General features: G+C 42.7%; 1 protein-coding gene across 1 annotated transcript in view; it reads left to right on the top strand.

Moving 5' to 3' along the window:
- MED12L (mediator complex subunit 12L) overlaps window positions 1–24,818 on the top strand; it is a 432,034-nt gene that overhangs the window by 101,213 nt on the left and 306,003 nt on the right. Inside the window, 1 exon segment of the mRNA XM_054714083.1 lies at window positions 9,434–9,625. Within this exon segment, the coding sequence (XP_054570058.1) occupies window positions 9,434–9,625 (192 nt within the window).

The raw sequence follows: 24,818 nt of genomic DNA, 5'->3' as shown, positions 1-24,818 counted from the left end.
TATTTGTCTTGTATTTTAGGCCTTTATTCTAGATTTTCCTTGTTGTTTCTCATGACGGGATTCAGGTTGAATACTTGGGGCAGGAAGACTACATTGCATCACTTGCATCACATCAGGAGCATGCAGTGCCAGTTTGCTCTGTTATTGGTTACACTGTTTGATCACTTAGGGTGGAGTCTGCATCTCTGTACATCAAGCATGTCAAACTCAAAGGCTAACATGGGTCAAATAAGCAAGGTTTAAGTTTATGTGGGCCACAAAAAAACAAAAACACTCAATTTTCATAGAAATGTAGGTTTATTTTGATAGAGACATGCTGAATTAAAAAGGGCTGAAATAAATGAGTAATCATTAACATGAAATAATAGAACATTTTAATAAAAATTAGTATTTTTTCTTGAACATTAACTTACCAGACACTGAATAACTGCACAAATTAATAAGCGTAACGCAAATAAACCTATTTTTCTTGTTCTCTGAAAGTGAAATATTTCCTGTTGTGCACACCAAACAAATCAATCTAAGACTAATGATGTGGCAGTCAGCTGCTAAAATATTCGTTGCTAGTATTAGTGGAGAGAAGTGGTGCCCCTGCGTGTAAGGCGCATAAGGGAAATGAATGCAACACGATTATAGTAATCAGTCATTAGCAAACGTCGTAGTTTGTTATTAATAATTATGTATAACAGGATATTGTAAAAATTAAGTTACGAAATTTTTATTAAAACGTTTGTTATAAAAGTTTCGTAACTTAAAACGTTATATTGGCTGGACCGCAAAAATATGCACTGTGGGCCACGTGCAGCCCGCGGGCTGTGAGTTTGACATGCTTGCTGTACGTTGTAACAGTAGTCATCTTTTTCCTGTAGTAGACACTATGCGGTGATACTTTGAGACCATATGAATATCCTCTTCCCCAGTAGAATTCATCTTATGATTTTAGATCAATTGATGATTTTTGCTGAGTGATTTTTTTGCTGGTGGGTGCAAAATGTTGGTTTTCTAGTTATTATTCCCCATACATTTATTACTTGGCATTCATTTGTAAAGGACACCACATTTATTAGTATCATTTTTAACCCCTGGATTCTCTTTAAATCTGATGTATTATTTTCATTTTTCTTTTTGATGCTAAATTGTCTTACATTTGGCCAGTGGGGTGCCTTTAACCTGCCTCTCGGGTCCTTTCCTTTGAGCACTTTCTCACTTTGACACAGTAACATATTCCAGGTTCATGTCCTTTTCCTGCCCCAGCTCCTATCTGGATGTTTGGCATGGTCTTGCTACTGGAGTATCATGACTTCTAGGCCCTTTCAGTGGACAGAGATGGGAAACATGGTTTGATTTATTCCCCCCGCTCTTTCATTCCTCCCTCACTCCCTCCTTCCCTCCTTTCTCCCCCTTCTCCCTTCCTGCCTTCCCCTTCCCTCATTCCTTACTCCTTTCCTTCTTCTTCCCCTCCCTTCATCAATTCTAACTCAATACCACAGGGTGTTTTTCTTTTTCCTGTTTCATCTGTGTACCTCTTTCTCCCAAAGTGAGAATCCTCCGTCTTAGTGATACATATCAATATGGTTTATTCATTTACTCTATCTTGCAATACACATAAAAAAGTTTCAAAATAAACTATACCAAAGTCTCCAATAACAAAGTTATTATGTAAAAATTTTCAATTTTTCTACAATACTTCTGTTCTTATACTAACTTTCATTAAGAGTATACAGTCAACTAGAGCCCGAGTCCCAGCTGGTTACAAGCCCAGTCCTGCAGTCTCCCACTTCTTCTCGCCTTTCAGTATCACAGATGCCACTGTGTTCTTCATTAAGGACTTCCTGTCGGGTGGAGCAGCTGTGGCCACCTCCCAGCCAGTGGTGTCCCCCGGCTGCAGTTGCACCCTGTCAGCAAGTCCCGGCAGATAAGCAAATGCCTGGGCATTGTAGGCTGCCTGGGTCCCATCCCCAAGGAGCAGGGAGCCCTGTCCTTCTGGCTGGTAACCAGATCCTTCCCCACTCGGGCTCTCAACTTTGCCTCCGAAGATAAATACAAGCACATTGTACTGGGTGCTGTGGACACGAGAACCCAGTTCTGGAGCTACTTGCAGGGAATCGGGCATCAGGTGGTGCCACTGGGCCACCCCCCCTTGTGTTTTGTGTACCTTGATTTTGCCCATACTGGTCTAGCAACTGATGTGGGCAAAGCTGGAGTGAGAGGGAAGTCAGAGGCTCTGGTGACTGCCTGGTTCAGATCTCCAAGTCCAGTGAGATTAAGGGTTGTACAGAGCTTCAGGGTGACTGTAGGCTGCTATCACCCACCGAGCTTCCTGCTTCAGCACCTGTGGCACTGAGAAGGGAGTGCTCCAGATCTCCAGAACCCCCATGTCTTCCTCAGCTGGTTACTGCTCAGTCCTGCCTGGGCGATGGCAGGGGTGACTTCATCTCCATTTCACAAGGTTCCTCGCAGCCTGATGAGGCAGTCAGCGGGGAGGAACTGATGTCATGTTCACAGGGTGCTGGGCTGCTGGAGGAAGATTGCTCCTGACTAAGGAGGCAAAGCTTTTACAGGGATGCATGGTCTAGTATTCTCAGAGGCATGGGTGGTGCTTTTGTACTTGTCTTGTACAGTGAAATCCAGAAGTGCCTATATTGTACATTATTTCCTAGCCCCCCACCCCCATGAGCAGGCCTGCTGTATTATGTAGCATATCTTGAGCATTCTTGGCAGACTGTGGGCTATCAGTGGCAACTACTTACTGGTTCCAAGTGGGAAGGAATAATATTCATCTGACCAGTTTTCTCTTAACCTTTTGCACTCGGATGTTGAGTGTGACTCGACATGGTTAGAGATTAAAATTACTCTTTGAATGTATCAATAATTTGAAATATAAAAAAAATCCAAATAAATAAGTTTGTATGAAAAGAAACTCCAGTTTTTTATTCTACTGCCATGCTTTGTAAAATCTGGGGTATTTAAAAAATTAAATCCCGAGTAGAATAAAGGAATCGAGAAAAAAGCAAGCGAGTGCAAAGGGTTAAATCCATTTCCATGATGATGATGGGACTCAATTAAATTTTTTATTCCAGTCACTCCTGATAAACAGCAAATTTGAAGAAATAATAAATATCTGAAAAATAAAAAATATATAATCAGAATGTTGTGTTAAAATTTTCTTGAATTAAATTTTTTTTTTGTGTGTGGCTATGTAATAACTAGAGGTCCAGTGCATGAAAATTCATGCACTGAAGGGGGGCGGTCCCTCAGCCTGGCCTGCCCCCTCTCACAGTCTGGGAGCCCTCAGGTCCGGGAGGCGACCTGGTGATCAGGGGAAGGTGACGCCCCCATCACACATCTGCTGCTGCCACTGCTGGCAGCGCAAGCCTCAGCCGGCCCTGATTAACTGAGCCTCAGGCGGCCCTGGGTGGTTGGGCAGCCTCCATCTGAGGGTTGCCTGCGCCTCGGGCCGGCCCTGGGCGGCTGGGGGACTGGGATGACTGGGGGACTCTGAAGGCCTTGCCGTGCGCCTGTCGCCCCAGCAAGGCTGAGGGGACTGGGTGCTGCCATCTTTGAGGGCGGGACAGTCAATTAGCATATCCCCTCCTTATTGGCTGTGGGCGCTGCCATCTTTGAGGGTGGGGCAGTCAATTAGCATATTTCCTCATTATTGGCTGTGGGCGCCGCTATCTTTGAGGGTGGACAGTCAATTAGCATATTCCCCCCTTATTGGCTCTGGGCGCTGCCATCTTTGCGACGGCGTGAGGGTCAATTAGTATATTCCCTCTAATAGATAGGATTAGATATAAAGATAGAATTCTTTTAAGTCTTTTAAAAATATTTTTATTGATTTCAGAGAGGAAGGAAGAGGGAGAGAGAGATAGAAACATCAATGATGAAAGAGAATCATTGATTGGCTGTCTCCTGAACCCCCCACATTGGGGATTGAGCTCACAACCTGGGCATGTGCCCTAACCAGGAATCGAACCAGGACCTCCTGGTTCATAGGTTGATGCTCACTGAGCCTCACCAGCTGGGCTGATTATTAAGAAATTTTTGAGTTATTTCTATTTTTCAAATATTAAAATATTTTTATTAAATTGAAACCATTTTACATACAAATGTATAGACAAATATCTATCCTTTTTCCCTCTTTCCCAGAGATATCCATTGTTAAAGGATCTGTTTTTATGTGCCCACATGACAAACATATGTAATTGATAATTTGCTGTCAACTGAAATATTATTTAAATGATGTGAAAGAAAACAGAAGGATTTCTACAGATAATCCTATCGACTGAAAATGTTTTTAGTTTTGTCTTTTTCCAATCTTGACACCTTTTAACACTGAAATCACAATACTACATGTTGTAATTTTTGTTCTACTTTTTTTATTGTGGTAATATACATGACATAAAATTTACCATTTCAGCATTTTAAAGTGTACAGTTCTTTGGCATTAAGTATATTCACCATGTTGTACAACTGCCAGCACCATCCATCTCTAAAACTTTTTCATCTCCCATAATATATGTTGTTAAAAAATGAAATATTTTTGTATGTACTTTTCCTTGGGGCTGAAATATTCATATCTACACTAATAAAAGAGAAATATGTAAATTGACCATCACTTTGTGACGCCCACCAGCCAATCAGGAGTGAGTATGCAAATTAGCAGGACAAAGATGGCAGTGGCCACGGAGCCAGCCAGAGAGTGCAGGAGGGTTGGGTCGCCCCTGGTGATGGAGGAAGCCAAGCTTCCCACCCGCCTAGGCCAGCTGTTGAAGGAGGGGCCTGTGGGTGGCGGCCACGGAGCCAGCCTGAGCACGTGGGAGGCTTGGGTCACCTGCAAATGGCCCTCAGCCCCTCACCCAGGCTGGCCACACTACCATCAGGGTGAGGGTCCCGCTGGGGGGCGTGGCCAGCGTGCAAACAGCCATCAGCCCCTCACCCAGGCTGGCCAGGCACCCCAGCGGGGACCCCTACCGTGAAGGTGGTATGGCGAGCCTGAAAACGGCCCTCAGTCCCTTACCCAGGCTGGCCACGTCCCCATGGGGTGAGAGTCCCCACTGGGGGTTGTGGCCAGCCTGCAAACAGCCATCAGCCCCTCACCCAGGCTGGCCACACCGCCCCCCAGTGCCCCAGTGGGGACCCTCACCCCATGGGTGCGTGGCTGGCCTGCAAACTGCCCCAGCCCCTTGCTCAGGCCTCCACCATCCCCAGTGGGGACCCCCACCCCAATGGGGCCATGGTTGGCCTGCAAACCACCACAGGCCCCTTGCCCATGCCGCCCCGCCCCCCCAAGGGAACCCCCACCCTGATCTGGGACACCCTTCAGGGCAAACCAGCCAGCCCCCACCCATGTACCAGGCCTCTATCTATACTAATAAAAGGGTAATATGCTAATTAGACTGGGAGACCTTCCAGACGTTCTTCTGGACAAAGCCATGGTGGGGGGGCCGAGGTAGAGGCGGTTAGGGGCCAAGAGGGGAGGGCAGTTGTGGGTGATCAGGCCAGTGGGGGAGGGGCTGTTGGGGTTGATCAGGCCAGCAAGCGGGGGGGCAGTTGGGGGTGAGCAGGCCAGCAGGGGGAGCCAGTTGGGGGCAAACAGGGTATCAGGGGGGGTCATTTGGGGGCGATCAGGCTGGCGGGGCAGGGCAGTTTGGGGTGAGCAGGCTGGCAGGGGGGCAGTTGGGGGTGAGCATGCCAGTGTGGAGGGCAGGTGGAGGGAAGCAAGCTGGCAGGGGGGCAGTTGGGGGCGAGCAGGCCGGCAGGCAGAGTGGTTCGGGGCAATCAGGCAGGCAGGCTGGTGAGCATTTAGGAGCCAGCAGTAGGACATCCTTCGAGGCGTCCCAGATTGGAGAGGGTGCAGGCCGGGCTGAGGGACACACCCCCCGTGCATGAATTTCATGCACCGGGCCACTAGTTAATAATAATTAATGGATAGATAACATTTCATCATTTATGTGCTATAATGGACCGAAGGTGCTAGTATGTAACAACTACCTGTTGCCAGTTTCTTATGGTTATTAATAGAGGTTGTAGTCACAGTTGGACATGTAGCTGCTTTTGTTCTTTAGTATAAATTTCTAGAAGAATATTGCTTCCCCAAAGGGTACATTAGTCTTCTGAAGCTGCCATAATGAAATACCACAGACTGGGTGGCTAAACCAGATAAATTTGATTTTCTGAGATCATTTGTTTTCTCACAGTTCTAGAGGCTGGAAGTCCAAGATCAAGGTGTCAGCAGGTGTGATTTCTCCTGAGGCCTCTCTCTCTTGGTGTGCACATGCTGCCCTCTTGCTGTGTCTTCACCTAGTCCTCTCGCTGTGTGCATGCATCTCTGGTGCTTCTTCCCCTTCTTATACACCAGTACTATAGGACTAGGGCCCCACCCTTATGACCTTATTTAACCTTCTTACCTCTTCAAAGGACCTGTCTCCAAATACTCCAAAGGCTTCAACATCCGAGTTTTGGGAATACACAATTGAGTTCATAACAAAGAATATGAATGTTTTGTGTCTCTTTATTTGAACTGCCAAATAGTTCTCAGTTTTATCAGGTTCTATGTCAATTTAAATAACAGCAAATAAAAATATCACTCATCACAACTTCTGCTGCTATCACCCTTCCTGTGAAATTTACTCTAGAAATCAAACATTCTGAGGGGAATTTATCTCACAAATATGAAATACATGAACTATAGTGTGTAGCCTCTAAACTTTTCCCATTTTCTTATTGAATAAATTATTTACAAAATATCTTTGGGTGGATGGAAACACGTTTTAAATTAAACCTTATCTCATGCCTTGTTTGAGAGAGTACAAATTGTTATAAATCTTATGGAGGTAAATTTAGCAATACTGATAAAATTAAAGAAACATAAAATCTGGATTCTGGAAATCTTTCTGAAAGCTATAGCTGTACATGTATGAAGTAATCAATAGGGAAGGCTGTTCATTTTAAGGTGATTCGTAACAGCTAAAGTTTGGAACAAACACTCCAAATGTCCATTGATTAACAGGTGCTTGATTAAATAGAATGTGGTACATCTACAGAGTACATTCTTAGTGTTTGTAAACATGAATGAGGAAGCTTTCCATATACAGACATGGAAGGCTCTCAGGCATTTACTAATTATACAGGAGGAGGTGTGCCTATAAGCATGTGTGTATTCACATGAAGAAACACTGGAAACACATAAGAAACTAATTAAAGTTGGTTACTTGAAGGTAGGCATTGGGACTTGGGAATGAGGCTCTTTATATTTCTTGATTTGGGAATAATATGAATACATTGCTGTTACAATAAAATAAAATGTGTGATCATGTTTTGATTTTTTTTTAAGTTGCAATGTGCCTTTTACTCCACCTTGCTTTTTGGGAAATTTTGACTTTGTTTACAGTATGTGGTTGTTCATCAGATGTGTTAGGTAGTATAACATACAGTCACCATATCCCATTGCTATCAAGTACATAGAAGAGAGTATAATTGTAAAGCAGGTTTTTCAGACTAGATTTTTAAAACATAATTTATGCCTTGGTTTATGATGATTAAAACATTAATACATAATTGCAAGTAAGAGACCTTTTAAATGTAAAAGTCTGCATAAGTAGGTGTTTTGTGCCCATGGTTCAAAGACCAAACATTGAAAAATTTTAAATTAAACAATTTGTGGTCCTGGCCATTGTGGCTCAGTTGGTTGAGTATCATCCTATGCACTGAAAGGTTGGAGGTTCGATTCCCGGTCAGAGCACATGCCCAGGTTGTGGACGGTCCCCTCTCAGGATGCCTGCAGGAGGCAAATGATCAATGTTTCTCTTTCACATGGATGGCCCCCTCCCCCCCCCCCCACATCTCCCTCTCTAAAATCAATAAAACCACATTAAAAAAAACTAAATTAGACAATTTGTTATTATTAGCTGCTTGTTTTCAGACAACTGGATTTTGCTAAATTTTTGCATTTGTTTTATTTTCTGTTTGGGCATTATGCAAATATTTGCTTAAAAAAACACTGGGGTTGATTTTTAAAAAAAGTAAAGCTTAGACTTCTTTTTCCTAATTACTCTAATTTTTATTACCGTTTTACATCAACAAACCAAAACCGGACTTCCTTTTATTGTACATTAATCACAAGGATTGAAGATTTACAACTCACATTAAAAAAAAATTGTGCAGTACCAGCTCTTCACCCTGGTAGATAAATATGGCTAATTGCTTACACCTGTTTCAACCTAGGCTAATTGTTTGGCTCATGAGCGTTAACTAAGATGATTCTCATTTTGCTTCACCAGAGTAAGTATTTTATTTTAATCATGGTTGCCACTATCTGCTAACCTTATTGGATGTATTTATTAGCAACTATTACTAATAAACTTGCATCAAGTTATTAAAGAATTCCCAGGGAATGAAATGTGATACTTTGATAGGATTTCTTGGAAATTCCAACAGCTTTTTTGTGGATTTATTGACTTTTTATTTATATTTATTTATTTATTATTTGAAAAATATTTTTATTGATTTCAGAGAGGAAGGGAGAGGGAGAGAGATAGAAACATCAATGATGAGAGAGAATCATTGATTGACTGCCTCCTGCAAGCCCCCTACTGGAGATCAAGCCCGAAACCCAGGCATGTGCTCTTGACTGGCATCGACCCCCAGGACCCTTCAGTCCACAGGCCGATGTTCTATCCATTGAGCTAAACTGGCTAGGGCGATTTGTTGAATTTTTAGATACTATTTTATCTCCTTCCTTGTTGTCTTTTTCCTTCCTTTGTCCTCTTAATTTGGTTGATATGAAAATGCTGCAGTAATCACAGGAGCTTCCTTTGCTGCTTTGCTTCTTTCAGATCAGGCGACAGTAGCATTCTCTTAAACACTTGCGCTCATGAAATTGGCAGCCCAATAAAAAATGTTGAGTAGTTAATTCAATTGACTCTTGTTATTTTCCATTTAAATAAATTAAATTTCTCTAGATTCTTTTTAAAAGAGCACTAAGTGTAAATACAGAGTTTGCTTTCCAAAAATACATGCTATTAAGATGAAACAAGAAAAAGAATAATTACGGTGTGATTGATTAATAGGCTTTCTATGCAACACTTCTCAGGAAAAATACTCTCTTCAATGGGTGTGCCGTATGAAAGGGAAAGTACAGCTGAGGATTAAAGCAGAACCCATTCCCTTGACATTTATTCAGGATACAATTCATTTAATCTCAACAGAGGATTTCAAAGGTCTTCTCCTTTTCTTGAACTACTTGTTCATAAGAACAAAGGTGCTGTGGGAGTTTTTGCATCATGTTAATCAAGGAAATCACAACTCTTGACTTCAAGGACTTAAATTGCCACTTCATTGTCTGATGGGCCGTTTGAGGATAAAGGTAAAATACTAATATACATTACTAACATACTTATTTTCTTAAAAAATTTTTCTCTTGTTTCCTCAGATTGGAGCTTATTTTAGCAGCATATTAGCTGAGAAACTAAAGCTGAACACTTTCCAGGACACCGGAAAGAAGAAACCACAAGTTAATGCTAAAGATAATTATTGGCTGGTTACCCCTCGAACGCAGAGTGCAATTCATAGTTGGTTCTCTGACTTAGCAGGAAATAAACCACTTGCTATTTTGGCAAAAAAGGTATTAAGTGTTTCTTACATTGTTTTAATTATGGTCTTATAGAAATGAAGATGTTTGAGATAATGTTCAAGTACCAGTATATACAGTGCAACCTCTGTTCTCGGTCTTAATTTGTTCCGGAAGGCTGTTTCAGAAGTAATTTCTTTGAAAACAGAATCATTTTTTTTTCCATTAGAAATAATGTAAATTGAATCAATCCATTCCAGACCCCCAAATGATTCCCCGTTTTAACCTTTCTTATGAACAACGCATGTCTAATGAAGCATCTTTGCTTGTTCGTATATCACTGCCTCCGAAATGGCTGAGACTGGCTAAACTGCTTTTCCTTTATCCAGATCAACAACAGGTTTTCTACCTCTTCAGTTGCCTGTGAACATTGTTTCTTTCATACCATTAGCAACATTAGCATTCTTGATGGCCTCTTTATGTTTTAAAATTGTGTTAATGGTTGATTTCACTAGCAAACAGAGCATTCTCTCCTTTGTCATGTTGAGGTATCAGCATGCAAGGATTGTCAGGTCAAAAAACTAAGTTTAGTTCCACAACCTAAACATTTTTTTCTGTGAACAACTTGGTTGAGAACCGAATTATTCTAGATGGGAGACTCAAATGAGGTTTGACCGTATTTCTTTTCCCCAGTTCTCTCCCAAACTCAAAGCCTCACTGCAGGTATACTGTACCAGGTATGTGCTATACCTGGTACATGCTGTTTCCTCTTTATTTTGATGGCATGTGGTGTTTAGGACATCTATAGACCTAAACATCCATACAGTAACCAGTTCATGTGGACTGTAGGTAGATAAGGCTTTTAAATAAAAAACAGGACATAAGATGTTATTTCTATTACATTTTCAGTTTTCTTAGCCCGGGATATGTGTTATGTAGAAACTAGAGGCCCGATGCACGAAATTCGTGCAAGAGTAGGACTTCCTTCCCCTGGCTGCCGGCATCGGCTTCCCGCTGGCACTGGGACCCAAGCTTCCCTCAGGCCACCTGCAGGCACCCGGGACCCGGGCTTCCTTTGAAGCCCCAGCTTCGTCCGGAAGGTTGGAAGGATGTCTGGAAGGACGGAAGGACATCTGGTCTAATTAGCAAATTATGCTTTTATTATTATAGATTATTATAGATACTTGCTTTAATGTTACTTCCTTGCCTTGGAAGGTAACCATCCAAATGATTTAAGCAAAGTCTTCTTTCTAACCAATGGGATAAAGATAGTGATAGTGATTCTGTGTGTGCTTGAAAAATGTCTTTGAAAAACTTTTAGAGCAAAATGGGCAAGTTTGCTTATATACGCTCCTGGCTTTTGGGGATGGGAGTGGAGTGGGAGGGAGGGTCCTTTTAAAATCTTGCCTTTGGTCATTTTCCTCAAGTGGGAAATAATACATAGATTCAACAATCTTAACAATATAAACCAGTGGTCGGCAAACTGTGGCTCGCGAGCCACATGCGGCTCTTTGGCCCCTTGTGTGTGGCTCTTCCACAAAATACCATGTACCCTTATTAAGTTAATAACAATGTACCTACCTATATAGTTTAAGCTTAAAAAATTTGGCTCTCAAATGAAATTTCAATCGTTGTACTGTTGATATTTGGCTCTGTTGACTAATGAGTTTGCCCACCACTGATGTAAACTGTCTTGAAATTTTAGATGAGAGCTAGAAACCTCCCTGTTAGTCTTGATCTCTATCTTCTTGCACATCTTTCAAATAATCTGACAGGTCTTCTCATCTCCCCTGAAACCCTTTAGTTTTAAGGGTGCCCATCTTCGCTCCTGACAGTAAGTTTTCTTTGTCTGGCTTGGTGCAGACCTCAGAGGAGAGCTCCTTTGTTCGTTTCTAAAGCAGCTCTTTGAAAAGAGTACCCACAGCTCCCATTGCCTTTATTTTGCCTGATAGTCATAGCTTTGTGTTGCCTTCCATGGATTTTTCAGTGGTTAAAGGCTACTAAATCCTTGAAAACACAACAGTCAGCACAACCACCTCTTGCTACTCAGGTAGTGCCTGTTTCAACGCAGCCTGAACCATGTGGTGTTTCTTTTCCAGTGGTGATCATGTGCTATTGGGGGGTGCAGTGGGGAGAGAGACCTCAGTTCTTCTCTTCTTGAAAAAAAGATTTCAATCAAGACACACAGTGTAGAAAAGCAAGCAAGATTTTCTTTTCTTTTTTTATTGTCTAAAGTTTTACATATGTCTCCTTTTTCCCCAATTGACGGCCCCCCCCCCCCCCCCCCCCCGCAAGTCATTCTCACCCCAGGCAAGCCCCACCGCCCCAGTGTCTGTGTCCATTGGTTATGCTAATATGCATGCATACAAATCCTTTGCTTGCTCTCTAACCGCCCCTCCCCTACCATTTGTCTCTAGATTGATCTATTCTTGTTCATCAACTTATATTGATCATTATAGCCCTCATATGAGTGAGATCATGTGATATTTATCTTTCTCCGACTGGCTTATTTTGCTAATGCTCTCCAGTTCCATCCATGTTGTTGCAAATGGTAAAAGTTCCTGCTTTTTAATAGCGGCATAGTATTCCATTGTGTAGATGTACCACAGTTTTTTAATCCACTCATCTGCTGAGGGACACTTAGGCTGTTTCCAAATCTTAGCTATTGTAAATTGTGCTGCTATGAACATAGGGGTGCATATATCCTTTCTGATTGGTGTTTCTGGTTTCTTGGGATATAGCCCTAGAAGTGGGATTCCTGGGTCAAAATGGGATTTCCATTTTTAACTTTTTTTTTTTTTCATTTTTAACTTTTTGAGGAAACTCCATTCTGTCTTCCACAGTGGCTGCATCAGTCTGCATTCCCACCAGCAGTGCAGGAGGGTTCCTTTTTCTCCACATCCTCACCAGCACTTGTCATTTGTTGATTTGTTGATGATAGCCATTCTGACAGGTGTGAGATGGTATCTCATTGTTGCTTTGATTGGCATCTCTCGGATGACTAGTGACTTTGAGCATGTTTTCATATGTCTCTTGACCTTCTGTATGTCCTCGTTCAAAAAGTGTCTACTTAGATCCTTTGACCATTTTTTGATTGGATCATTTATCTTCCTTTTGTTAAGTTGTATGAGTGCTCTGTATATTTTGGAGATTAAACCCTTATCTGAAATATCATTGGCAAATATGTTCTCCCATGGAGTGGGCTTTCTTGTTGTTTTGTAGATAGTTTCTTTTGCTGTGCAGAAGCTTTTTATTTTGATGAAGTCCCATTTGTTTATTTTCTCCTTAGTCTCCATTGCCTTAGGAGCTGTGTCTGTAAAGATATTGCTACAATATATGTCTGCTATTTGCTGCCTATTGAGTCTTGTAGGATTTTTATGGTTTCCCGTCTTACATTTAAGTCCTTTAGCCATTTTGAGTTTGTTTTTGTGTATGGTGTAAGTTGGTGATCTAGTTTCATTTTTTGCATGTATATGTCCAAATTTCCCAACACCATTTATTAAAGAGACTGTTTTGACTCCATTGTGTGCTCTTGCCTCCTTTGTCAAATATTAATTGAATATAATGGCTTGGGTTGATTTCTGGGTTTTCTGTTCTGCTCCATTGGTCTATATGTCTGTTCTTGAGCCAGTACCAGGCAGTTTTGAGTACCGTGGCTTGGTAATATAGTTTGATATCTGGTAATGAGATCCTTCCAACTTTGTTCTTCTTTCTCAGCATTGTTGTGGCTATTCAGGGTCTTTTTTTATTTCAGATGAATTTTTGAGAGTTTGTTCTAGATCTTTGAAATATGTCGTTGGTATTTTAATGGGGATTGCATTAAATCTGTAGATTGCTTTGGGTAGTATGGACATTTTAATGATGTTGATTCTACCAATCCATGAACATGGTATGTTCTTCCATTTGTTTATGTCTTCCTCTATCTCCTTTTTCAATATCCTGAAGTTTTTCAAGTACAGGTCTTTTACGTCCTTAGTTAAGTTTATTCCAGGTATCTTAATTTTTTTGGTGCGATGGTAAATGGGATTGTTTTTTTCATTTCTCTTTCTGTGAGTTCATTATTGGTGTATAAAAAGGCCATAGATTTCTGGGTGTTAAATTTTGTATCCTGCTACATTGCCAAATTCATTTATTAGGTCTAGTAGTTTTTTGATAGAGTCTTTGGGGTTTTCTCTGTATAGTATCATGTCATCTGCGAATAAGGACAATTTTACTTCTTCTTTTCCAATTAGGATGCCTTTTACTTCTTCTTCTTGTCTAATCGCTATAGCTAGCACTTCCTACTCGAACATTAGTGGTGAAAGTGGGCATCCCTGTCTTGTTCCTGTTCTTAGGTGAAATGAGTTTAGTTTTTGCCCATTGAGTATGATGTTGGCTGTAGGTTTGTCATATAAGGCTTTTATTATGTTGTGGTATGGTCCCTCTGTTCCCACTTTGCTGAGAGTTTTTTTTTTAAAAATATATTTTATTGATTTTTTTACAGAGAGGAAGGGAGAGGGAAAAAGAGTTAGAAACATCAATGAGAGAGAAACATCAATCAGCTGCCTCTTGCACACCCCCTGCTGGGGATGTGCCGGCAACCAAGGTACATTCCCTTGACTGGAATTGAACCTGGGACCCTTGAGTCCACAGGCCAACACTCTATCCATCTAGCCAAACCGGTCAGGGCTGCTGAGAGTTTTCATCAAGAAAGGGCGTTGGATTTTCTCAAATGCGTTTTCTGCATCGATAGATATGATTAAGTGATTTTTGTCTCTCAGTTTATTTATGTGATGTATCACTTTTATTGATTTGCAGATATTGTACCATCCTTGCATCTCCAGAATAAATCTCACTTGATCATGGTGTATGATCTTTTTAATGTAATGCTGAATCCAATTTGCTAGAATTTTGTTGAGAATTTTAGCATCTATGTTCATTAAGGATATTGGCCTGTAGTTCCCTTTTTTGTGGTGTCTTTATCTGGTTTTGGGATTAGGGTAATGCTGGCTTCCTAGAAGGAGCTTGGAAGTGTGTCTTCCTCTTGAATTTTCTGGAATAGTCTGAGGAGGATAGGTTTTAGTTCTTTGAATGCTTGGTAGAACTCTCCTGTAAAGTCATCTGGACCAGGGCTTTTGTTTGCTGGAAGATTTTTGATCGCTGCTTCAATTTCTTCAGTAGTTATCGGCCTATTCAGGTTTTGATTCTTCCTACTGAGTTTTGGGAGCTCGTATTTTTCTAAGAATATATCGATTTCATCTAGGTTGTCCATTTTGTTGGAATAGAGTTGTTCATAGTATTTTTTCTTAATCGTTTGTATTTTTGTGGGATTGGTTGTTATTTCACCTATTTCATTTCTGATTTTGTTTATTTGGGTCCTCTCTCTTTGCTTCTTTTTTTAAAAAAATATATTTTATTGATTTTTTTTTACAGAGAGGAAGGGAGAGAGAGAGTTAGAAACATCAATGAGAGAGAAACATGGATCAGCTGCCTCCTGCACGCCCCCCACTGGGTATGTGCCTGCAACCAACGTACGGGCCCTTGACCTGAATCGAACCTGGGACCCTTCAGTCCGCAGGCTGACGCTCTATCCACTGAGCCAAACCGGTTTCGGCTCTCTTTGCTCTTGGTGAGCCTGGCTAGAGGTTCATCAATCTTGTTTATCCTTTCAAAGAACCAGCTCTTGGTTTTGTTGATCTTTTGTATTGTTTCTTTGGTCTCTATGTCGTTTACCTTTGCTCTGATCTTTATGATTACCTTTCTTCTGCTTACGTTGGGCTTTTCTTGTTGCTCTCTTTCTACCTCTTTGAGTTGTAGGGTTAGATAATTTATTACCATTGTTTCTTGTTTTTTGAGATAGGTCTATAGAGCTATGAACTTCCCTCTTAAGACTACTTTCACTATGTCTCATAGATTTTGGATTGTTTTGTGTTTTCATTGTAATTTGTTGCCATGGCGTTTTTTATTTCTTCTTGGATCTCTTTGGTAACCCAGTTATTGTTTAATAGCATGCTATTTAGGCTCCAGGTGTTTGATTTTTTTCATTGCTTTTATTTTAGTTGATTTCTAGTTTTATGCCATTGTGATCTGAGAAGATGCTTGATATGATTTCTATCTTCTTGAATTTGAAGAGACTTTGCCTGTGTCCCAGTATGTGGTTTATCTTTGAAAATGACCCATGTGCACTTGAGAAGAATGTATATTTTGTGGCTTTGTGGTGAAATGTTCTCAATATGCCAATTAATTCCATCTGATCTAGTGAGTCATTTAGGATTGACATTTCTTTGCTGATTTTTGTTTAGAGGATTTGTCCAGTGTTAGTGGGGTACTATGGGGTACCCTACTATGGGGTACCCTACTATGACTGTATTGCTGTCAATCTCTTTCTTGATATCCTCCAGAAATTTTTTTTAATGTATTTGTGTGCTCCTATATTGGGTGCATATATGTTTACCAGAGTTACATCTTCTTGTTGAATTGCTCCCTTTAGTATTATGAAGTGGCCTTCCTTATCTCTTGTTATGGCCTTCACTTTGAGGTTTAATTTGTCAGATATTGGTACCCCTGCTTTTTTTTTTTCCATTTCCATTCACCTGAAAAACCTTTTTCCATCCCTTCACCATCAGTCTGTGTGAGTCCTTTGTTCTTAGGTTGGTTTCCTGTAGACAGAAGATATATGGGTCATGTTTTCTTATCCACTCAACTACCCTATGTCTTTTGAGTGGGGCATTTAATCCATTTACATTTCAAGTTATTATTAATAGGTACTTTTTTGTTGCCATTATTATTCTTTATGCCTGTTTTCCTTCTTCTCTTCTTATTTCTTCTTTGTATAGCAGAATCTTTTGCATTTCTTGCATTGCTGGTTTGGTCGTAATAAACTCCCTTTGTCCTTTTTTGTCTGTGAAGCTCCTGATTTCACCCTCAGTAACTCCCCCTGCTGGCCTTGTCGCCCCTCTGCAGCCTGTTGTTTGGTCATTACTGTGAGGGCTTCTGACCAATTTGCATATTACCCTTTTATTAGTATACTAGGAGCCCGTTGCACTAAGTTTCGTGCAATAGACTTTTCCTTCACCTGGCTGCCGGCACCAGTTATCCGCCAGCAGCAGTTTTCCTCTGGCCACCCGCCAATCAGAGCGCCTCCCGCCAGCACGATCGGCCACCCCGAGAGGAACTCTAATGGGGAGGCGCTCTGATCGGGCGGGTGGCCAGAGGAAAACTGCTGCTGGCGGAAAACTGGTGCCAGCAGCCATGCAATCGGCCACCCCGAGTTCCGCCACCAGCGTCTTCCGCAGCGCCGGCCTAAGCAGCACCGGCCGTTTAAGCCGGCGGGAGGAGTGGGGGTCGGGGACTTGCGAGTCCCTGCCCCCCCCCCCCCCCCCCCCCCCCCCCCCGCTCCTACCGCCAGCCAATCGGCCACCCTGAGTCCCACCCCCCGCGCCTCCAGCCGGCCCAATTGTGGGCGTAGCGGAGTGATGGTAATTTGCATATTACCATTTTATTAGGTATGATACACACACACACACACACACACACACACACACACACACACTGAGTGGCCAGATTATTATGATCTCTGAACACATAATAATCTGGCCACTCAGTGTATATCCTATATAATAAAAGGCTAATATGCAAATTGTCCCCTTGAGCAGGAGTTTGGCCAACAGGCAGGCTGGCCAACTGCCCATGTCCCCGCCCCCTGGCCAGGCTGGCCGGACCCCACGCATGCATGAATTTAGCCCTGCTGTGGGTTAATTTCTATAGTCCCCTTCTGCTAGCAGCACCAGGCCTCTAATATATACTGTATATATATATATATATACACTGAGTGGCCAGATTTTTATGCATTTAGAGATCATAATAATCTGGCCACTCAGTGTGTGTGTGTGTATAAAATTTTTCCATTCTTTAATCTATCTATGTATTTGTTTACTCTTGGAAAAGGAGAATAGAGAGTAGATAGGCTTGAGTTTGTGATTGGAATTAGTTAAGCTATTGTAAAAGTAGAGAACCAGCAAGGAAAGGAAAAACAGAAGTAAAAAAACAAACAACAACAAAAACAAACAAGCAATAAAAACCAAACTAATCAACAATCACACAAACAACACCAAGACAGATAGGAAAAAAAGGGAGGAGGGGAAGAAAAAGAAAATTTGGATAGTGAAGAAAGAGAAGAGAGAAGTGTGTATGGACTTGGGAGCCGGTGAGCAGAAATTAGATGTATGAGTAAGATCAATTTTTAACAGGGAGTAAAGTGAAAGGATAGAGAAAAACCAAAACAAGAACAGGGTAAGAGAAACAGGATAAAAGGGGAAGATGAGGAAGAGAGTGTTGGCATAAAGGAAACATTGAGATAGAGTAAAATAATGCTAAAGGAAAAATAAAAATAGAATGTAGAACACTGATCCCAAAATAAAATAAAATAAAGAAAAAATAAAACTTTAAAAAAGTTAAAATAGTAGTAATAATAATAATTAAAAATAAAAATATCATAAAAGGTAAAATCAAGGGAGGAAAAATATTTACTTTCTCAAGTGAAAGATAAAAAATAAAAATATGAAGTAGTGAAGGTCCTTCACTTCCTCTACTGTTCTGCTTGGCAGGTCTGTTTCCTGTCAGGTAGACAGCACAGTATTGAAGTTTCCTACGTGCCACCGCTCCTCTGTGTCATAAGTCACAACCTTGTTTTCAAGCAGTCGGGATCTCTTTGTTTCTCAGCCTGCCTTTAGTTGTATTTACACAAGAGTCAATTTCTGATACAACCCCTAGGTGGCAGTATTTCTGTGTTGATATCCGGTGCTAAAAGGCCCCTCCTCTATCCAGTGTTTAGATTGCTTTTCCTGCAGCACTCAATACTGGGTTGGAGGGATAGACTGCCCTACAGCTGGTTTTCTGCTCGTCTCTTCCCACTCTGATCCCCAGGTTCCACAAAAACAGCTTTTCCCTGCAGTCTTGGTGAGTGTTTTTTTAATTGGGAGATCCTGTGTACTGGGCTTAGCAATCAAAATCAAGGATTTTAAAAAAAAAAGAAGAAAAAAAAAAAAGCCACAAGATGCGTGCAGACTTGCGTCTTTTTCCCTTGGCACACTTCAGCCCGTATACTGGTAGAACTTCAGGCTGCCTTTCTTGGCCCAGCCCTGCTGTGGGTTAATTTCTATAGTCCCCTTCTGCCAGCAGCCCTGTGGACCCCCTTCCACATTTGAGGGCTACACTGACCCAAACAACTGCGGATTTTGTGGGGCTCAGTCTTCCTCTGAGACTCTTATTTTCCACTGTGCGTGATGTGCCTGTTTCGCGTGCATTTCTCCCTCCAGCCTGGATCCCAGATCTCACCTTTCTCTAGGTGATATCTGACATTTCCGTCCATGGATTGCCTCACCAGCTGTGTTTAATTTGCCAATTCTGGGTGGATGTAATTGATTCAGCTCTTCTCTCTGCTCTGTGAGAAGGTGCAGGGCTCGTCCTCATATTCTCGCTGTTTTGTCTCCTCCTGGACAGACTTTTGAGGCACTCACGTTCGGAGAGGCTAAAGTCTTGGTGTCCCTGGGTTCGCAGCTGAGGCAGCTTGTCCCTGGGGGTTGTGGTTGTAGGGTCCCGGGAGGTATCCGAGGTCTCCCCGGTTGAAGGTAAGGCAGGGTTTCAGATCACCGCTACTCTCCCCTTGAAGATGGCACGATCTCTGTGGCTGAGCCAGTTGCTCCGAGAGAGATTTCAGCAGCATTAGAGGCTGCCCGGCCAGGGGAGCCCAGTCTGGCAGTCCCCAACAATTCCTTGGAATATAGCTGTCCCTCACTCACAAATATAGACATTCCTCGCACATCCATGCACTCTCCTTTCATTCTCTCACTCAGACACTATCTTGTAGCCTGCTGTCCTGTCGGCAGCCATCTTGTATCTCCAGCAAGAATTTATTGACCACAGCAAAAACACACTCAGGACAGTGAAACAAGGGAGGGCTTAGAAGAAGCAGCAGGAGAGCCTAGGCTGGGGCTGCATTGACTCACTGAGAAGTCAGAGAAAAGTGGGCCTTGGAGACAGGTTCAGGGGGTTAGCCAAGGACTAGTTGCCATTGCCCATTGCTCCCCTGGTTGGAGGTCTCATGGGGTCCCTTAGAGCAGCGGTTGCCAACCTTTTGGACCTCACAGATAACCAGTGGTCCCGAGGACCACTGGTTGGCGACCACTGCCTTAGAGGTTAGGGGATACATAGGGGGAAGTAGGAAGGGTCAGGGAGGGGAAGTGGAGAGGGGGAAGGGAATGACACTGGCATGCTCCCTGGAGAGAGAGGGTGCTAGGACCTTCATTTTCAGGGTTTTTTAAGGCTGGACATTTAAGTGGGGGGGGGGGTCTCTTTGAGAGGATCAATAGATTATTCATCAGCCTTATGCTGATGTACCAAAATGAGATATATTCTCTTTGTCCTTGGGTGTGGCTGGCAAACTGCACTAATTGGATTTCTGTTATCTGTCTCCCAGAGTAGGGTGATTTAAGCTATTTACTCTCTGGTTGGGAAAAGTGCAAGCCATTTACTCTTAAGTGTCCTTGCTTTAGGGAAGACAGGCTTTACTAATTGGCTGCAAACTGCTGTTTAACTCTCTGTCTCAGTTTCCCTATTCTAGTTGTCCTGGAATTTTCCTAGCTTCTTACTCTTCTATAACATATGTACCACTTGGGCTCACTGTGGCCTATGCATGGTATCTGGAGGCCAGACAAGTCAAAGGACATCTTTCCATAGTCGATAGTCATTGGCTTTCTAACAATAGTCCAAGCCCTCCATGTCAGATAGTACCTCCAACTCCTACGTGGCCAGATTGACATCTTTCTTTCTAGGTTTTCCTATTTAAAAATATATATATTTTATTGATTTTTTTACAGAGAGGAAGGGAGAGAGATAGAGTTAGAAACATCAATGAGAGAGAAACATCAATCAGCTGCCTCCTGCACACCCCCTACTGGGGATGTGCCTGCAACCAAGGTACATGCCCTTGACCGGAATCGAACCTGGGACCCTTCAGTTCACAGGCCGATGCTCTATCCACTGAGCCAAACCGGTTAGGGCAAGGTTTTCTTTTTTAAAAGCTTTTGGAATGCATATTGTGTATGTTTCCTGGAAGGAAGTACTGGCGAAGAATTGATGCCCTTGCTTTAGGGATGCAGTAGTCTCATCTTTAAGATGGGAGATGGATGAGGGTGCAGTGTAGTAGCCATTGTTCTTCTCTCTTTATTAGGAGCTGCCTCTGATCAAGTCAGGTGTTCCTCGGGTAAGTCCTGACGTTAATTTTTTGCAAGGTTAAAGATGTTTTCTTTTTCTTCTTCTTTTTTTCCATTGATTTTTATTTTTATTTATTTTTTATTTTTTAAAATATATTTTATTGATTTTTTACAGAGAGGAAGGGAGAGAGATAGAGAGTTAGAAACATCAATGAGAGAGAAACATCGATCAGCTGCCTCCTGCACGCCCCCCACTGGGGATGTGCCCGCAATCAAGGTACATGCCCTTGACCGGAATCGAACCCGGGACCTTTCAGTCCGCAGGCTGACGTTCTATCCACTGAGCCAAACCGGTTTTGGCTCCATTGATTTTTAGAGAGAGTGGAAAGGAGCGGGAGAGACAGAGAGAAACATGGATGTGAGAGAGACACATTGATTGGTTTCTTCCTGCAAGCGCCACTGATGCTGATGGTAGCATGCATCCAAGGGGAAAGGTGATGCCAGGATGGAAAACCATCACATGCTAGGTGTCTTCGTTTTCTTTTGGTACTTACATGCATTTCTGCCTTGATTCAGACACCAAACAGCTGCAGGGGATTGCCTAGGTTCAGCTACAAGTTCAAGTCAGACAGTTTCTTTGTTCAAAATAGAATCCATCACTGTAAGGAAGTTCCCTTGGGGTAAACATATTTTTCTTCCTTAGTTGGCCCAAACTGTAAATTGACAAATCGATCAATGTGTGTCTTTTTCTTAATTGACTTTCTTCACATATATTCTTCTACATCCTAAATCCCTTTATTTGAGTCAACCATTTCTTAGGGCTCTGCCATAGGAGCAATGAGTGAAGCTAGAGGGTTTGCCTTCTGCTGTTATCGTAAGAACTGTGGCTCTGTTTTGTTTACTATTTTATCTAAACATTTCACTTGTTCAAAATTTTTTTGTTTCCTCCTGTCAATTGCTATTCAAAAGAAATACTTTAGGCATCTATAAAAGATGCTATCATTTCTTTGGAGATGCTAACTTTACTTTTTGCATTTGCCTATTTTTTAGGTCATGGTATTATAATCTTTGGTATGTTTGATTAAGAGGCAGCTCAACCACCAAACTGTGTTCTGAGGGAGAAGCAGTCACTCAAGTCTTGAACTGAATAAATGATAATAAACACTAGCCTTATGCTCCCTGAATGATGTGCCTTGTAAGCTACATTTTCAAGAGATTTTTTTAAAAAATTATGCTCACTTGAAGATATTTTTTCCATTGATTTTTAGAGAGAGTGGAAGGGAGGGAGGGGGGAGAAAGAGAGAGAGAGAAATATCGGTGTGTCTCTTTGATTGGTTGCTTCCCGCACACGTCCTGACCCAGGCTGGAGAACACACCTGCAACCAAGATACATGCTCTTGACTAGGAATTGAACCCAGGACCCTCTGGTATGCAAGACGATGCTGTATCACTGAGCACACTGGCCAGGGCTCAAGAAATTATTTTGTTAAAATGTATCTCTGTGGTCTGCAGCAAGGAGGCCTTACAGCTGTGACCTGTAATCTTCAGCTCCCTTTCAGTCAGCTTTGGACGTGTAGTTGCCTTGTGGAGGTATGTTCTCAAGTCAGCACCCAAGGCAGAACTGCACATGATCACAAGGCAGTTAAATGGCCCATAAGAGACATTATGTGGACACACTGCTTCTCAGTGCAGTCAGCTTTCTGTCAGTGCTGGAGCCACTTGATGTTTCTTTGGTAAGAACCAGGTGATTTCAGGTGAAGTCAGATGACATTGCTTTGTTTTATAAAAAATACTTATCTTTTATATCTGGGATCACACTTTGTACCAAATGTATGGATAGTCAAATTTATAACATATCCTAATATATAAAAAGCCAGGGACCTTCACGACCGAAACAACTAAATGGACAACTGAACACAGGCTGCGTGGGTGACCAGGCCAGCAGGGGGGTTAGTGAGGGATGACCAAACAACTGAACAGCAGGCTGCGTGGGTGACCAGGCCAGCAGGGGGGTTAGTGAGGGATGACCAAACAACTGAACAGCAGGCTGCGTGGGGCAACCAGGCCGGCAGGGGGTGACCAGGCCATCAGGAGGGCAGTTGGGGGTGACCAGTCTGCCAGGGGGGCAGTTGGGGGTTACCAGGCTGACAGGGGCGGCATTTGAGGGCAACCAGGCCAGCAGGGGTTGCGGGCAGTAAGGAGTGACCAGGCCGGAAGGGGGGCAGTTAGGGGCGACAATGCCAGCAGGGCGGGGTGGGCGGTAAGGGGTGACCAGGCCGGAAGGGGGGCAGTTAGGGGCGACAATGCCAGCAGGGCGGGGTGGGCGGTAAGGGGTGACCAGGCTGGAAGGGGGGCAGTTAGGGGCTACCAGGCCAGCAGAGGGGGGCAGTGATGGGCGACCAGGCTGGTGGGGGGGAAGTAGGGGGGCGACAGGACCAGCAGGGGGGACAGTTAGGGGCGACCAGGTCGGCAGGGGGGACAGTTAGGGGTGATCAGGCTGGCATAGGGGGGCAGTTAGTGGCGATTAGGCAGGTAGTCAGTTGAGCACTTAGGAGCCAGCGGTCCTGGATTGTGAGAGGGATGTTCGACTGCCGGTTTAGGCCCGATCCTGGGGATCGGGCCTAAACAGGCAGTCGGATATACCCTGAGGGGTCCCGGATTGGAGAGGGTGCAGGCTGGGCTGAGGAGACCTCCCCCACCCCCCTGTACACAAATTTTGTGCACTGGGCCTCTAGTGTATGATATAAAAATCCACTGACTAAACGAGGATTTGGTTAACTAAGAGAAAAATGCTATGCTATATGAACCAGTTAGCTGGTTTGAAGCCTTGATTTCCAGCACAAAATTATTTTTTATTTTTTATTTTTGACATTTTTTAATTGAGGTATTATATGTGTACATATCTTACCATTGCCCCCCCACCCCCCACCCATACATGCCTTCACCCCCCAGAGTTTTGCGTCCATTGTTTATGCTTATATGCATGCATACAAGTCCTTCGTTTGATTTCTTATCTCCCTCACCTCTCCCTAACTTTCCCCCTGTAATTTGAAAGTCTGTTTGATGCTTTACTGTCTCTGTATCTATCTTTTTGTTCATCAGTTTATAATGTTCTTTACTATCCATAGATCATGTGGTATTTTTCTTTCATTGACTGGCTTATTTCACTTAGCATAATGTTCTCCATTTCCATCCAGGTTGCTGCAAATGATGAGAATTCCTTCTTTTTTATGGCAGCATAGTATTCCATTGTGTAGATGTACCACAGTTTTCTGATCCAGTCATCTGCTGATGGGTCCAGCACAAAATTAAATAAGAGTGTGGGGCAGAGAGATTGGGGCTCGATGCCCATGGTGTGGTGTTTAGGATCCTCTTAGGAGAGGTCATGTTCATGGCTTGAAAACGTTTTGGCTGGCTTGGAGAAATCTTTGGAATTGGCAACAAAAACAAAAATTGTTATAATTTTGATACATGAAATTCTTTTGTTTTACCCTTCTAACCACTCAGTGAGATGGACCTGTTCGGTATGATCTCATTCGTAAATGAAGAGCCTGGCAGGGATGGGTTTAGCCGAACAGGCTGGTGCCAGGAATGGAGCAGAGAGGCCCTCGTCCCTCCTGTGGGAAGGGGGTGGGGGAGCTGCCTGCCTCTCCCTGTCACTGCTTTGGTCCTGCTGCGTCACAGCTGGTCACCCTGTGTCCACTCTTCCTCTAGCTTCAGAAATGTATATAGATAAGCGAGGAAGTCCTAGGCTCTTTATGAGGGATTCTAAGAGTGGTTTAACTCCTTCAAATCATGTGGTGGTACATGGGGATACTAATTTGCTAAATAGTACCTTTGTGGTCTGGAGGAAATAATTAACTGCCCCAAGTGCCTACTTTCCATCAGTGAATTAATTACCCAGCTATTTCTAGCTCAGTGTTTATTAGGCAAATCCACTGTTCCATCATTTTAGCCTCTATTTTAAATTTTGGGCTAAAAGCACTTTTAAAAGCTTTTTGGAGATTGTTAATTCTTATGAAATGGTACAGTCGAAAAACTTTATACAAAAAAGT

This window comes from Eptesicus fuscus, chromosome 3 (assembly GCF_027574615.1).
Source record: "Eptesicus fuscus isolate TK198812 chromosome 3, DD_ASM_mEF_20220401, whole genome shotgun sequence".
NCBI lineage: Eukaryota > Metazoa > Chordata > Mammalia > Chiroptera > Vespertilionidae > Eptesicus > Eptesicus fuscus.
This window is presented reverse-complemented; position numbering and strand designations above follow the sequence as displayed.